The 14423-nt window shown below is 33.7% G+C and overlaps 1 protein-coding gene across 4 annotated transcripts in view; it reads left to right on the forward strand.

Annotated features, from left to right (window-relative positions):
* SLC4A10 (solute carrier family 4 member 10) overlaps positions 1–14423 on the forward strand; it is a 277734-nt gene that overhangs the window by 146550 nt on the left and 116761 nt on the right. For all 4 annotated transcript variants that reach the window (XM_054562648.1, XM_054562649.1, XM_054562647.1 and 1 more), the window contains exon 5: positions 11318–11478. In XM_054562648.1, coding sequence (XP_054418623.1) covers positions 11318–11478 — 161 coding nt within the window. The remainder of the gene's footprint in view (positions 1–11317; positions 11479–14423) is intronic.

The raw sequence follows: 14423 nt of genomic DNA on the forward strand, positions 1-14423 counted from the left end.
AGCTGAATGGATAAAAAACATGACCTGCATATAAACTGTGAACAAGAGACCCACCTCAAAACAAAAGATCTACACAGGCTGAAAGTGAAGGGATGGAAAAATATATTCCATGCAAATGCACATGAAAGAAAAGCTGGGGTAAAAATACTTATATCAGACAAAATGACTTCAGAAGAAAGGCCATAACAAGAGACAAAAAAGGTCACTACCTAATACTTAAGGAAGTAGTCAACAAGAAGATATAACTCTTCTAAACATATATGCACCCAATATAGTAGCACCTAAATATAAAGAAAATCTTAGAGGATTTTAAGAAAGAGGTTGACAGCAATACAGTCATTGTAGGGGATTTTAACACCACTATGTCAACAATGGATAGATCTTCCAAACAAAAAATCAACAAGGATATTATGGCACTAAACAACACTTTAGATGAAGTGAACTTAATTGATATTTACAGAACTTTTCATCTCAAAGAAACAAAATATACATTTTCCTCAAATGCACATGGATAATTTTCAAAGATAGACTACATGGTAGGATATAAAACAAGCCTCAAAAAATTCAAGAAAATTGAAATTGTATCAAACATCTCAGATCACAGGGAAACTAGAAACCAACCTCAAGAAAATAACTCACACACGTTCAAATACATGGAGGCTGAACAACAAGTTATTAAATAATGAATGGATTAACAATCAGATCAAAGAAGAAATCAAATAGTATCTAGAAACAAATGAAAATAAACATACAACAACCTAAAGCCTATGGGACACAGAGAAAGGGACTTTGCTTCTGAGAGGGAAGTTCATAGCATTACAGGCCTATCTAAGGAAGATAGAAAAATCTCAAATAAACAATGTAACCCTACACTTAAAAGAACTAGAGTATCAATGACAACAAAGCCTAGAGTGAGCAAAAAGAAGGAAATAATCAAGATTAAGTTGAAATTAAATGACATAAAGACTAAAACAAACAAACAAACAAAGGCAATTCAAAGGATCAGTGAATCCAGGAGCTGGTTCTCTGAAAAGATAAACAAAATTGACAAATGTTTAACCAGGGTCATCAAGGAAAAAAGAGCAAGGACCAAAAAATAAATAAAAGAAATGAAAGAGAAGTAATAACTGATAGCACAGAAATACTAAGGATTGTAAGAAATCATTATGAACAAACTGTATGCCAAGAAATTGGACAACTTGGATGAAATAGATAAATTTATAGAAACATACAATCTTCCAAGTCGGAATAATAAAGAAGCAGAAAACCTGAATAGGCTGATGACAACTAGCAAAACTGAAGCAGTAATCGAAAAACTCCTGGCACACAAAAGCCCTGGACCAGATGGCTTCATAGGCGAAATTTACCAAACATTCAAAGAAGAATTAACACCTATTTTTCTCAAAGTACTCTAAAAAATTCAAGAAGAGGAAAGACTCCCCAACTCTCATTACAAGGCCAGTATTATCCTAATTCCAAAACTAGGTAAAGACACAGCAGTGAAAGAAAATTACAGGTCAATATTTCTGATGAACATAGATGCTAAAATCCTCAACAAAATATTAGCAAACTGGATCCAGCAATACATTAGAAAGATCATATACTATGATCAAGTGGGACTTATTCCAGGGATGCAAGAATGGTACAATATTTGCAAATCAATAATTGTAATACATAATATAAATAAAATGAAAGTCAAAAATCACATGATAATATCAATAGATGCAGAAAAAACATTTGATAAAATCCAGCACACATTTATGATAAAAACAGTCAGCAAAGTGGGAATTGAGGAATCATACCTCAACATAATAAAGGCCATATATGAAAAACCTACTGCCAATATTATATTCAAGATGCAAAAACTAAAAGCATTTCCCTTAAGGTCAGGAACAAGACTAGGGTGTCCACTTTCACCACACTTATTCAACATACTATTGGAAGTTCTAGCCACTGCAATGAGACAAGAAAAAGAAATAAAAAGCATCCAAATTGGGAAGGAGGAAGTAAAACCATCATGAAAAACTGTCATGGAAGTAAAACAGACTATGATAGTGTACATAGAAACCCTATCATCTCCACCAAAGAACTACTCAACCTAATAAGTAAATTTGACAAAGTAACAGGATACAAAGTCAAAATTCAGAAATCAGTGGAATTTTTGTACACCCACAATGAATTTATCAGAAAGAGAAAGTAAGAAAAAAAATCCCATTTACCATAACAACAAAATAAATAAAGTATCTAGGAATAAGTTTAATCAAGGAGGTAAAAGATCTGTACTGAGAAAACTATAGAACACTGAAGAAAGAAATTGAGGGAGATGCAAATAACTGGAAGCATATACCCCATTCATGGACTGGAAGAATTAACATCATTAAAATGTCCATACTACCCAAAGCAATTTATAGATTCAACACCAAGCCTATTAAAATACCAATGGCATATGTCACGAATCTAGAACAAAGACTCCAAAAATTTGTATGTAACCAAGAAGACCCTTAATAGTCTCAGCAATTTTGAGAAAGAAGAACAAAGTTGGAGGGATCACATACCTAATATCAAACTTTACTACAAGGTCGCTGTAATCAAAACAGTGTGGTGCTGGCATAAGAACTGACACACAAATCAATGGAACAGAAGAGAGAGCCCAGAAATGTCAATTAATATTTGACAAAGAGGATGTGAGCATACAACGGAGTAAAGACAGTCTCTTCAATAAATGATGCTAGGAGAACTGGACCAGTATGTGCAAAAAAATGAAACTAGACCACCAACTTACACCATACTCCAGAATATAATGGATAAAAGGCTTAAGTTTAAGTTGTGGTACCATAAAAATCCTAGTGGAAAAATAGGCTGTATTTCAGATATCTCCTGTAGCAATATTTTTGCTGATATGTCTCCTAGGGCAAGGGAAATAAAGGGAAAAAATAAACAAATGCGGCTATATCAAACTAAAAAGCTTCTATCTGCATGGCTAAAGAAACCATCATCAAAATGAAAAGGGAACTGACTGTGTGGGAGAACATATTTACCAACAGTACATTGGACAAGTGTTCAATCTCCAAAACATATAAAGAACTCATACAACACAACCCTAGAAAGACAAAAAATCCAACTGAAAAATGGACAAAGGACCTGAATAGACATTTCTCCAGAGAGGACATACACATGGCCCATAGACATATGAAAGAATGCTCAAAATCACTAGCTAACAGAAATATGAAAATTAAAACCACAGTGAGATATCACCTCACACCTACCAAAATGGCTATCATTAATAAGTCAACAGACAAAAAGTACTGGTGAGGATGTGGAGAAAAAGGAACCCTAGTGCACTGTCTGTGGGAATGCAGGCTTGTGCAGCCACTATGGAAAATAATACAGTATTTCCTCAAAAAATTAAAAATAAAACTGCCATGTGATCTTGCGATTCCACTGCTAGAAATATACCCTAAGAGTCCTGAAACACCAATTCAAAGAAATTTATGCACCCTTGTGTTCATAGCAGTGCTATTTACAATAGCCAAGCTTTCAAAACAACCTAAGTCCCATCAGTAGATGAGTGGATTAAAAAACTGCGGAACACCTAACCTTCATGACAGCATGGATGGAACTGGAGAATGTTATAGGTGAAATAAGCCAGGCAGAGAAAGACAAATACCATATGATCTCACCTATAAGTGGAACCTACAAAACAAAGGAACAAAACAGAACCAGAGACATACAAATAAAGAACAAACTGACAGTGACCAGAAGGGATGGGGATAATGGGGAAAAGAAGGGGAAAAGTCAAGTCAAGACACATATATTAAGGACCCATGAACGGAGACAGTGGTGGGGGGACAGATTGAATGTGGAAGGTGGGGGGTGAGTAGGACAGGGGAGAGTAATGGAGGAAAAATGGGGACAACTGTAATTGAGCAACAATAAAAAATTAAAAAAAAATCTGTGGTACATTTGTACAATGAAATAGTACACAGATGAAAAGAAGAAGGAATTTCTAAATTTTGTGACAGCATGGATGGAAGTGGAGACGATCATGCTAAGTGAAATAAGCCAGTCAGTGCAAGACAATTGCCATATGATCTTACTTATAAGCGGAATCTAATGAACAAAATAAACTAGCGAGCAAAATAGAATCAGAAACATGGGAACAGGGAACAGACTGACAACTGTGAGAGAGGAGGAGAGAGGTGGGGACTGAATGGAAGAAGGGGAAGGGACTAGTCGAAGAACATGCATGAATGACCCGTGGACATGGACAATGGTGTGGGGATTGACTATGGAAGTGGTAGGGGCAAGTGGAGGGGGGGAAGAAGGGAAAAATTAGTACAATTGTAACAGCATAAACAATAAAACATTTAAAACTAAAAATAATATAAAATTCAATTAAAAAAAGAAAACACACTTCAAAATTACCAAAATTTAAGTGATGACAGTACTTAAAACTGAATATTTGAAAATGTAATTGTACAGTTGGGGAAAGATAAATACCATATGATCTCACTTACAAGAGGAAACTAATGAATGAAGTGAATTAAGCAAAAAAAAAAAACCTTTCTAGTGTCACTTAATAATATATTGGGACCATTTTTCAGGTTATCAGTACAGATTTATATCTTTAAATGACTGTGTTACATTTAGTTATATGGATGAACTTTATTTAGCCAGGCTTAATAGTGATTTAGGTTGTTTTACTTTTTTATTTATTTATTTTTTTAATATAATCATTGCTGCAGTGATTATTTACACATATGTTTGGCATTATTTTGTAGGTATTTATGTAGGGTGAATTTCTAAAAAGGGAAATGTACCAAAGATATTTCTTTTTACCTTAGTAGATATTGAAAAATTACCTTCATAATGTTTTGGTAATTTATACTTTAATTAACATTGTATGAGAGTGCCTATTTCCCCCAAATCCTTGTCACACTAAATTATCAAACTTTAGTTTTATAGATGAAAAATAAATCTCATTGTTTTAATTTGCATTTTTTAATTATTAGTGAGACTGAACATATTTTCATGTTTTTATTTTATTCCTATGAGATAATTGCTTTTAGTTACCCATTTTATGTAACATCATTATTTTCTTTATTAGCCTATTTTAATATCTTAAATTGGTGGAATGTTATTCTGTGTGAATTTCCTATATAAATAAAAAATATACAAAATTAATCAATTTTCTTATGCTACTTTCTATTATGATATTTTAAGAACAAAAACAGATTTGAAATAATTTTTCTATAACTTGGTTAATTCTAAGATTGAGAAACTATATTTTTATTTCAATTGCATTAAAAACTAAATACTTTAGAGTTTTTAATATACATAATACATATAGTCATCTTTTTTACTTGTCAAAAAACATAATCTGCACAAATTAGTGATATAACTAGTAACATGACTTGTTGGTAAGGGATTTAAAGTGCAGATCTTCCTGTGTAAGGCTAGAAATGTGTCTTCAACTGGTTCTAAGAAGTAGATGTTCCTGGATGACTTGAAGGATTTCTTTTATATTTCTTTCTTTACTTTCATCCCATTTAATAGAGCTGAGAAGTTTGAAATATGTGTTTAACTCCCTTATTTGCTAAGTGGTTGTTGATTTTTCACTTTCCAGATCAAATACTTATCTGTTCCTTTTAGCCAGTAATTCCTTATAACTTGCCCAGTCTCATAAAGCTAGGAGGGGACAGAGCAGTACTAGAATCATCATTTACTTTGTCACAGTTGAACAGGTAGGATTCTCATCATGTTCTAATGGATTGAGTTGAAAACTTGTTTATCCTAAACCACCAAAATGTATTGCTATGTACTTATAAAGATTAAAAGAGATGATCCAGTTAATTATTAGTATTCTTGAATATTAGATAGGACCTGTGTTCTTAGCCATGCTTCTGGAACCTTAGGCATGAGGTTCAGGGAGACATCTGATGAGCAATCAAATAGTAACAGACATTGAAGAGGAAGATAGACGAATTTTGGCTGAGACAGTATGTCAGGAAAGAAGAGAACATATTTACTGAAGACTTAGAAATGTAGTGGGTTTTAAAGTGGCAGAAGTAATTTTGTTCTGGTGGCCCTAATTCATTTTAAAGGCTAATTTTAGTTAATTCATTATTTCATCTGATTTTTCAAATGCAACCTAATTCTAATAAATCATTAGCATAACCATTTGAAGCACTTCACTCTTGATTAGTATTCTAGGGGGATAAATAGTGTTCTACCCTAGTAGAAGGAAAAAGGATATTTTATCAGAACATTGCACCTGTCATATATCACATCTTGAATAATTTATGCCCACTGTTGTTGCCAAGTAGAACTTGAGCAAAGTTTTAGATTTTGAAGCTAAATTTTTGAATCATAATTATTTAATAAATGTTTGTGAAAACCAGCTGTTCACTTTTAAAAACCCTAAAAGAAGCCATATGACAAGGCCTCACGAAATCAACACAATTAGAATGTTCTGCTTATAAATAACATAGTGATATTAATAGAAATGTGCTCAAAGATACCACAGCTGTGCAATTGTGGAGACAACATGCTTGACTCATGGTGGTTGCCCTTTAAAAGTGCTTTCTACAAATGAGCTCAGCAGAGGCAAAGCAGGACATAGCAGTTATGCCTCTGATACATACATGATAGTATAGAAAGGATTATTACCTCAAAATTATTTGATTGATTTGGCATTTGATGTTAAAAAATAGCAAAAGTTCAAGTTATCAAGATTTTTCAGTGTAATGTGAGTTGTAAAGATAATATGGATTAAAAACAGCTAATGTCTATAAACTCTGGGTTTGGATATATTTTATTTCTCCTTTCCTGTTAAAACAGGAACTTTAGGATTATATATGTGATTCTCAGGCCCCCACTAACCATGTTCCCACTCTAACCACCTCTGTGTCTCCAGCTCTACCCAAAAGAGGATGGTTTCTCTTGAGAATCCATGTCTTCCCCCAAGGCTATAATTTTGGGTGGTATAGTAACTCCTTTACTTACTATATAAGTAGAATGAAAGAATAAAAATTCTTTAGAAAGGTCAAATGAATTAGTGGGAATAGAATAAAGAGAAAGAGTTAATGTCTGTGGAAAACATCTATTTCTAATTCTCAGAAGAATTTTATTTTGTGGACTTTTAATTTGAGTATTATAGAGATTATTATCAAGTTAATTCTCAAAGAGTTGTTGTTTAGTACAAAGAGATTCCAATATGTTAATCATGGATGAAAACAGATCCAGACAAACTAAAGGAAATGAAAATATTCTGAGTTTTAAATCTGCACCTCCCCATAGAAAATGTCATGTAACTGACCTGTAATCTTGATTTTTTTCATTGTCCATTACTTCGCATTCATGCTTGTGAGACTCTTGTTTGCTTTGGTTTGCTAATCAAACAAATGTCAGCTGAGTTTATTTGAAAACTGGAATAAATTGCAGCACTTTAGGTCATTAACAACAATCAGACATTTTGCAACTGACAGTATATTCAGCAACTACAGATCTTGAAACAGGATTTGGTGTGTTCCCAGACCTGTTAATTTCTATCCTTTGAAGTATAAAATGCAATGGAAAAAAAACCAACAAAATAGCTATGCTTATGTATTTGTGTATATATAAAATCTTTAATGTAGTCTTTAAAAATATTAAAATAACTTAAAATTTTTGGCATTATTCTGAAACAGGCATGAAACACTGAATCTTGAAACATTTAGTAACTTGATATTTGTAATTTGCATGTTGATTTTTATGGAAAGGATCTTCCACTTCTTCCTGTAACACTCATGAAATCTGTGGCTATATCAAACCATTCGTGCATGTAACTTATATTTGGTTACCTTAACTACCAAACTGCTTGGAACTCCCGGAGACTTAATTCTTCTTTCCCAAAAGACCAAACACCCAACTGGAAGGAAATTATTCTAAAGAAAGAGTATACCTTTTGGATTTGTTTTTAAAATGTCTTTTTAGCCCTGGCTGGGTGTGGCTCAGTGGACTGAGCACTGGCTTGTGAACCAAAGGGTTGCTGGTTCGATTCCCAGTCAGGGCACATGCCTGGGTTGCAGGCCAGGTCCCCAGTGAGGGGCATGGGAGAGGCAACCACACATTGATGTTTCCCTTCCGTTCTTTCTCCCTCTTCCTCTCTTAAAAAATAAATAAATAAAATCTTAAAAAAAACTTTTTAGATAGACATGTAGGTTGATGGAATAGCATAAGGAACTGAGAAAGCCAGTACAAATACTACTGAGTTGAGGACTATACACTCAGACACCCCCCCACACACAATTTTTTTTTCAGGATTCTTAAAGTTTAAATTTTTACTTTCAAAAGAGCCAAGATAAAATGAGGTAGATGTTTTATTACTTATTTAATCATCTTCATTGTTATGTGGAAGTATAAAATTTAACTATAATTTTCCTTATAAGAAAGTATTTAATAATCTACATAGAGCCAGAAACCCAGGAGTACTTTAGAAATGAATTTATTATTAATGTTATCAAAACTCACAATGTTATTGTATGGATTAGTTTATAGATTTATACTTAAATTAGTGGGAAACAATATAATTTTTTAGTAATACAGAAACATTTTTTCAGGATTTCTTACTTGAATAACATTTTTAAATACAATATTTTAGAAGCAATTTTATATGTAGGGATGACAGAAAGTATATAGCTTTAGCAACATGAATGAAGACATTTTTCAGTTGAGAGAAATCTGTAGTCCCTTTACACACTTTTCTTAACCCTAAGTCTTCTTTTTTACCCAAAAGACTGAAAACTAAATTTCAAATCAAACACAGTTCTTCAGCCCAAATAACAGAAGAATAAGTGCTGTTCTATAGACTCCCTTCTTTTGATTTTTTTCTTTTTTTGTCTAAACCAACATCATATGTGAATAGTATACAAAGCTGTAAGAGGATTTAATGAAAGTTGTATCCACTCTCTTGGTGCCATGTCTATGGATAAGAGGGAGAGAACTGAAAACTCTTTTCAACTTGAGATTTGTTCCAGACAAGGATGAAAATCAAATGTTAAATTAATTGTTCCCAGTATAGACATTAGCAAAATATATTTCAACTGAAAAAGTCCATAAATTCAACCAAAGTAATTATATTGTGGTAGAAAATGGGCACAGGCTCCAGCAAAAAACAAGACAACTTGGAGTTGAATCTGGTTGACAAGATCACTGGCTAGATGATGTTGGGCAAGTTTTTAATGAGTTGAATTTGTCTTATCATTTTATACATGAGAAAAACATGGCCTACAGATACTCAAAGACTTTCCCTTGGTCATATGGCAATTTAGCTATGGAGCAGGGACAAAACCTGGGTTTCTTTTTATTCCCAACTAGTCCAAAACTCTTTCCACAATACTATCCCATCTCAAAATGTCTGCCAAGAGGTTGATCCTTTGAGATATTTACATTAATAATGTGACCATGGGTTTAATTCTAATTCTGGCAAGAAATATTAATTTATTATATTTGGTTAAAATTGTATTTGCTGTCATCGTCCTTACAATTATGATTTGATACTGGTATAAATAGCTTAAATGGAAATCTGTATCAGTTTAAGATAGCCTAAATTATGTTAGAAAAAATACCCTGCAGTCTCCATGGCTTAAAATCACACAGTTGTTTTTTTTTTATGTCTAATGATACATGCCCATTATGGATCAATGGGGCCCCTATACATCTGGTCATTGTAGCTACTTAGAGACACCAGCTGGTAGAACAGCCTCCATCTTGAACATTTATGATGTCCAAGAGTAGTCTATAGTCACATGGCCTCACCCAGTTAGATGGAAGGTAGGTAGTGATATCCTATTCTTTACTGTAAAGAGAGAACCAATTTTTGTTGACGAATAATGCTATGCTTTTACCATCATTTGATTTATGAAGTATTATGGCCCTGTTAAGGTCTGAAAATGTTAAAGTCACCAATATGAAAAACTAACTATGTAAACAAAATATTCTATAAAATTGCCAGCAATTTTAGAGCTACTGTCTGTCAGTGATTTGGGGCTTACATATTAAGTTTTTTAAATTTCAGGGGTTTTATAAACTTATGATAGGCATAGTTATTCTTCCCTATCTGTAAACTAGTCTTCCCAATGATTTTCTTTTCATTTCCCCAAAACTTTTTGATCCCTGAACACTAAGGACAGATACATAACTTTCTTCATCTTTCTTGGAACTCTGCACATTAATCATTCCAGGTTGCCCTTTTGGTTGGTTATCTTTGGCTGATCCACTGTTCCCCTAAATAGTTACTGCAACACATTTGTCTTCTGTTGGAGTTGGATCATTTGGTTACATAAAACAGTATAGTATCATATAGAAAATTTTAGTGATATTGCATTGAGAGAGGAAGTTAGGGCAAAATGACTAAGTAGAGAAAGAATGAGGAAAATGGTAGACAATGAGGAAGGAAAGACAATTTATGGTAATATTCATAGAAATGTTGGAATTAAATTAGTTATCTATTAGGATTAGAGGGCAAGTCCTTAAAAGAAATAAGAAATTTGGTAAATTTGGTGCTTGTGCCAGAGCAGTAAAATCATTGGTTTCTCTTTATTCCTTCCATTTATCTTTAGAAACAATCTCAGATATTACTATTTATTTTACTCCAAGAGGGCAAGGGTGTCCATTTGGCACCATGATGTCAAAAGGCAGTTCCATTTTTAGCTTTTTGAGAAAATTCCAAACTCTATTGTCTGTTCCTGGCAGAAAGGCCTAGGGAATGAAGGCTGAGCTCAGTTCTCATAAATTTAGTCCCTAGGAGGTGACTGAAATCACTAAATTTTATCCTAACAAGCTTAATAATTATTTTTCCTATAGAATAGGTCCCAAATTATACTAGATTCCTTAATTGAATGGAAAAATTATCCAGAAATGCAAATATTCAGTTTTAAGATCTCTCAATAAAGGAAACTGAGTATTCTTTTTCTTTCACATTTTTTAAATTACCATTATTTTTCATGAAGTATATGTATTCTTTTTTAGTTCCACAACAGATTCATTGTGATCACTGAGGAAGCATCTATATTAAAATATTTTTTTCAGAGATAGATGAACTAATGAAAATAATGAGTTTTTTGTGTTAATAATTATTCAATGACAAAAAGAATGTTTGTTAAACAAAATTAAAATGAAATAAACTGAATGACTTGGGAGAGCTTTTACTTACATCCAAAAGCCCTGAAATCAAGAAGCAACATGAATATCTTTATATTTCTACCTTTTATTATTGGGATAAAGCATAATTTATCTATAATGTAATATTCAATGTTCTGATAATATTTTTGTGTAGGTGGTTGAAGTTTGAAGAAGACGTGGAAGATGGAGGAGAGAGGTGGAGCAAGCCTTACGTGGCGACACTTTCATTGCACAGCTTGTTTGAGTTGAGAAGCTGCATTCTGAATGGAACTGTGTTGCTGGACATGCATGCCAATACTTTAGAAGAAATTGCAGGTATGTTTTTCCCCCTTAGCCTATATCACTCTTATGGCCACAGCGGATTTTTGTTATTACCTTTTCCATGTAATTCTATACATGTGTGACCTTTGGAAAATAAATTCTCTTGATCAGCATATAAGACTAAAAATAATTGTCCTATCCCCTTCCTTATTTAAGATAAAATAAGTTGAATCTCAGAAAAATATGGTCTACATGGCCCAGTAGCAAGTCTAGGTATTCTGACTCCCATTTAGTATTTATTGTTTTTCACTATTATATTTAACTAGATTGTTACCATTAGAAAATTTAAAGAAAAAATAACAAAGTTAGTGATTGAATTTTTCAATATTAAAGTAAATGACATAGGCCCTAGCCAGGTAAGTTAGAGAGCTGTTCCTATATGCTAAGGTTGTGGGTTCCATCCCCCAGCAGGGCACATACTGGAATCAACAAATGAACGAGTAAATACGTAGAACAAATTGATCTCTTTCTCTCTCTCTCTCCTCTCCCCTCCTATTCCTCTCTCTAAAATCAATGAATAAAAATTTTAAAAATTACATGAAATAACCAAATGAAAACATTTAATTTAATAAATAGGAAAAAAAGGTTAGTTTAGAAAAGAACAGAAAGGAATGATCGTCTATGAATTCCAGAGGACACCAGGTGATGCAGTTGAGATTAGTTTGTAATTTAATACTATGATTAGCCCCTGGGGTGAATGATTTGTATTAGAAGCCTATTATGGGTGTATAACACAAGTAATGATATTTAGGAAGTGTCTTACTGTTACTCCAGAAATAGAGGCAAAAAACTCATGTATCTATTGGTCTGGAAAACAAACACATTTTAGTAAAAACAAAATAATACAAAAAACACACAAATGAATTTGAAAGAGTATAACTAAAATTATCTGTCTATCTATCTATCTATCATCTATCTGTCTATCTTTTAATTCTTCAAATACATTTGTCTCCATTTTCCCGCCACCACTTTCCCCTGCCCCACCCACCCTCTCCTCCTACCCTCAATCCTTCTCCACTTTGGCTTGTCCATGGATCCTTTATACATATTCCTTGATTTGACCCTTTCCCTTTTTTTCCCCATTACCCTCCTCCCTCATTCTCTCTCGTTACTGTTGGTTTGTTTTTTCTTTCAATGTTGCTGGTTACATTTTCCTTGTTTTTTTGTTTTGTTGATTAGGTTCCACTTACAGGTGAGATCATATGGTATTTGTCTTTCACCCCCTGGCTTATTTCGCTTAGCATAATGCTCTTAGTTCCATCCATGCTGTCGCAAAAGGTAGTAGCTCGCTCTTTCTTTCTGCTGTGCAGTATTCCATTGTGTAAATGTACCATAGTTTTGATCCACTTATTTATTGATGAGCACTTAGGTTGCTTCCAGCACTTGGCTATTGTAAATTGTGCTGCTATGAACATTGGGGTATATAGATTCTTTTGAATTGGTGTTTTGGGATTCTTAGTGTATAATCCCAACAGTGGAATTGCTGGGTCAAAAGGCAGTTCCATTTTTAGCTTTTTGAGAAAATTCCAAACTCTTCCACAGTGGCTGCATCAGTCTGCATTCCCACCAACAGTGCACTAGGGTTCCCTTTTCTCCATAACCTCACCAGCACTTGTTTGTTGATTTGTTTATGATGGCCATTCTGACTGGTGTGAAGTGGTATCTCATTGTGGTTTTAATTTGCATTTCTTTGGTGGCTAGTGATGCTGAGCATCCTTTCATATGAATCTAGGCCTTGTGTATGTCCTCCTTGGAGAAGTATCTGTTCAGGTCCTTTGCCCATTTTTAATTGAATTGTTTGTCTTTCTGGAGTGGAGTCATGTGAGTTCTTTATATATTTTGGAGATCAAACCCAGTCTGAGATGTCACTGGCAAATATATTTTCCCATGTGGTTGGTTCCTTTTTCATTTTGCTGATGTTTTCTTTAGCCGTGCAGAAGTTTCTTCTTCTTCTTTTTTTAAATGAAGTCCCACTTCTTTATTCTTTTCTTTATGTCCCTTGCTCCACAGGACATATCGGTGAAAATATTGCTGTGTGGAATATCTGAGTTTCCTGTCTATGTTCTCCCCTAGGACTTTTATGGTGTTGTGACTTATATTTAAGTCTTTTATCCATCTTCAGCTTATTTTTGTGTATGGTGTTAAGTTGGTGGACGAATTTCAACTTTTTGCATGTAGCTGTCCAGTTCTCCCAGCACCATTTGTTGAAGAGGCTATTTTTACTCCATTTTAAGCTTCTGTCCCCTTTGTTGATTATTAATTGACCATAAATACATGGGCTTATTTCTGGGCTCTCTATTCTGTTCCAGTGATCTATGTGTCTGTTTTTATGCCAGTACCAGACTGTTTTGATTACTGTGGCCTTGTAATATAGTTTAAGGTCAGGTATTGTGATCCCTCCTACTTTGTTCTTTTTTCTCAAAAATGCTGCAGCTATTGGGGATCATTTATGATTCCATATAGACTTTTGAAGTATTTGTTCTATATCTGTGAAGTACATCAATGGTATTTTAACAGGGATGGGGTTGAATCTATAAATTGCTTTGGGTAGTATGGACATTTTGATGATGTTAATTCTTCCAATCTATGAACATGGTATATGCTCCCATTTATTCGTGTCTTCCTTGATTTCTTTCTTCAGTGTTGTGTAGTTTACTGAGTACAGGTCTTTTACTTCCTTGGTTAAGTTTATTCCTAGGTATGGTATTTTTCTTGTTGCTATACAAATGCGATTTTTCCCCCTGATTTCTGCTTCTGATATTTCATTGGTGGTGTACAAAAATGCCTTCAATTTCTGAATATTGACTTTGTATCTTGCTGTTTCGCCAAATTCACATATTAGGTAGAATAGGTTTTTGTGGAGTCTATGGGGTTTTCTATGTACACCATCATGTCATCTGCAAACAATGACAGTTTTACTTCCTTCTTTCCAATTTGGA

This window comes from Pteronotus mesoamericanus, unplaced genomic scaffold (genome assembly GCF_021234165.1).
Source record: "Pteronotus mesoamericanus isolate MK-2021 breed Mesoamerican mustached bat unplaced genomic scaffold, CSHL_Meso_final scaffold_651, whole genome shotgun sequence".
Taxonomy (NCBI): Eukaryota; Metazoa; Chordata; class Mammalia; order Chiroptera; family Mormoopidae; genus Pteronotus; species Pteronotus mesoamericanus.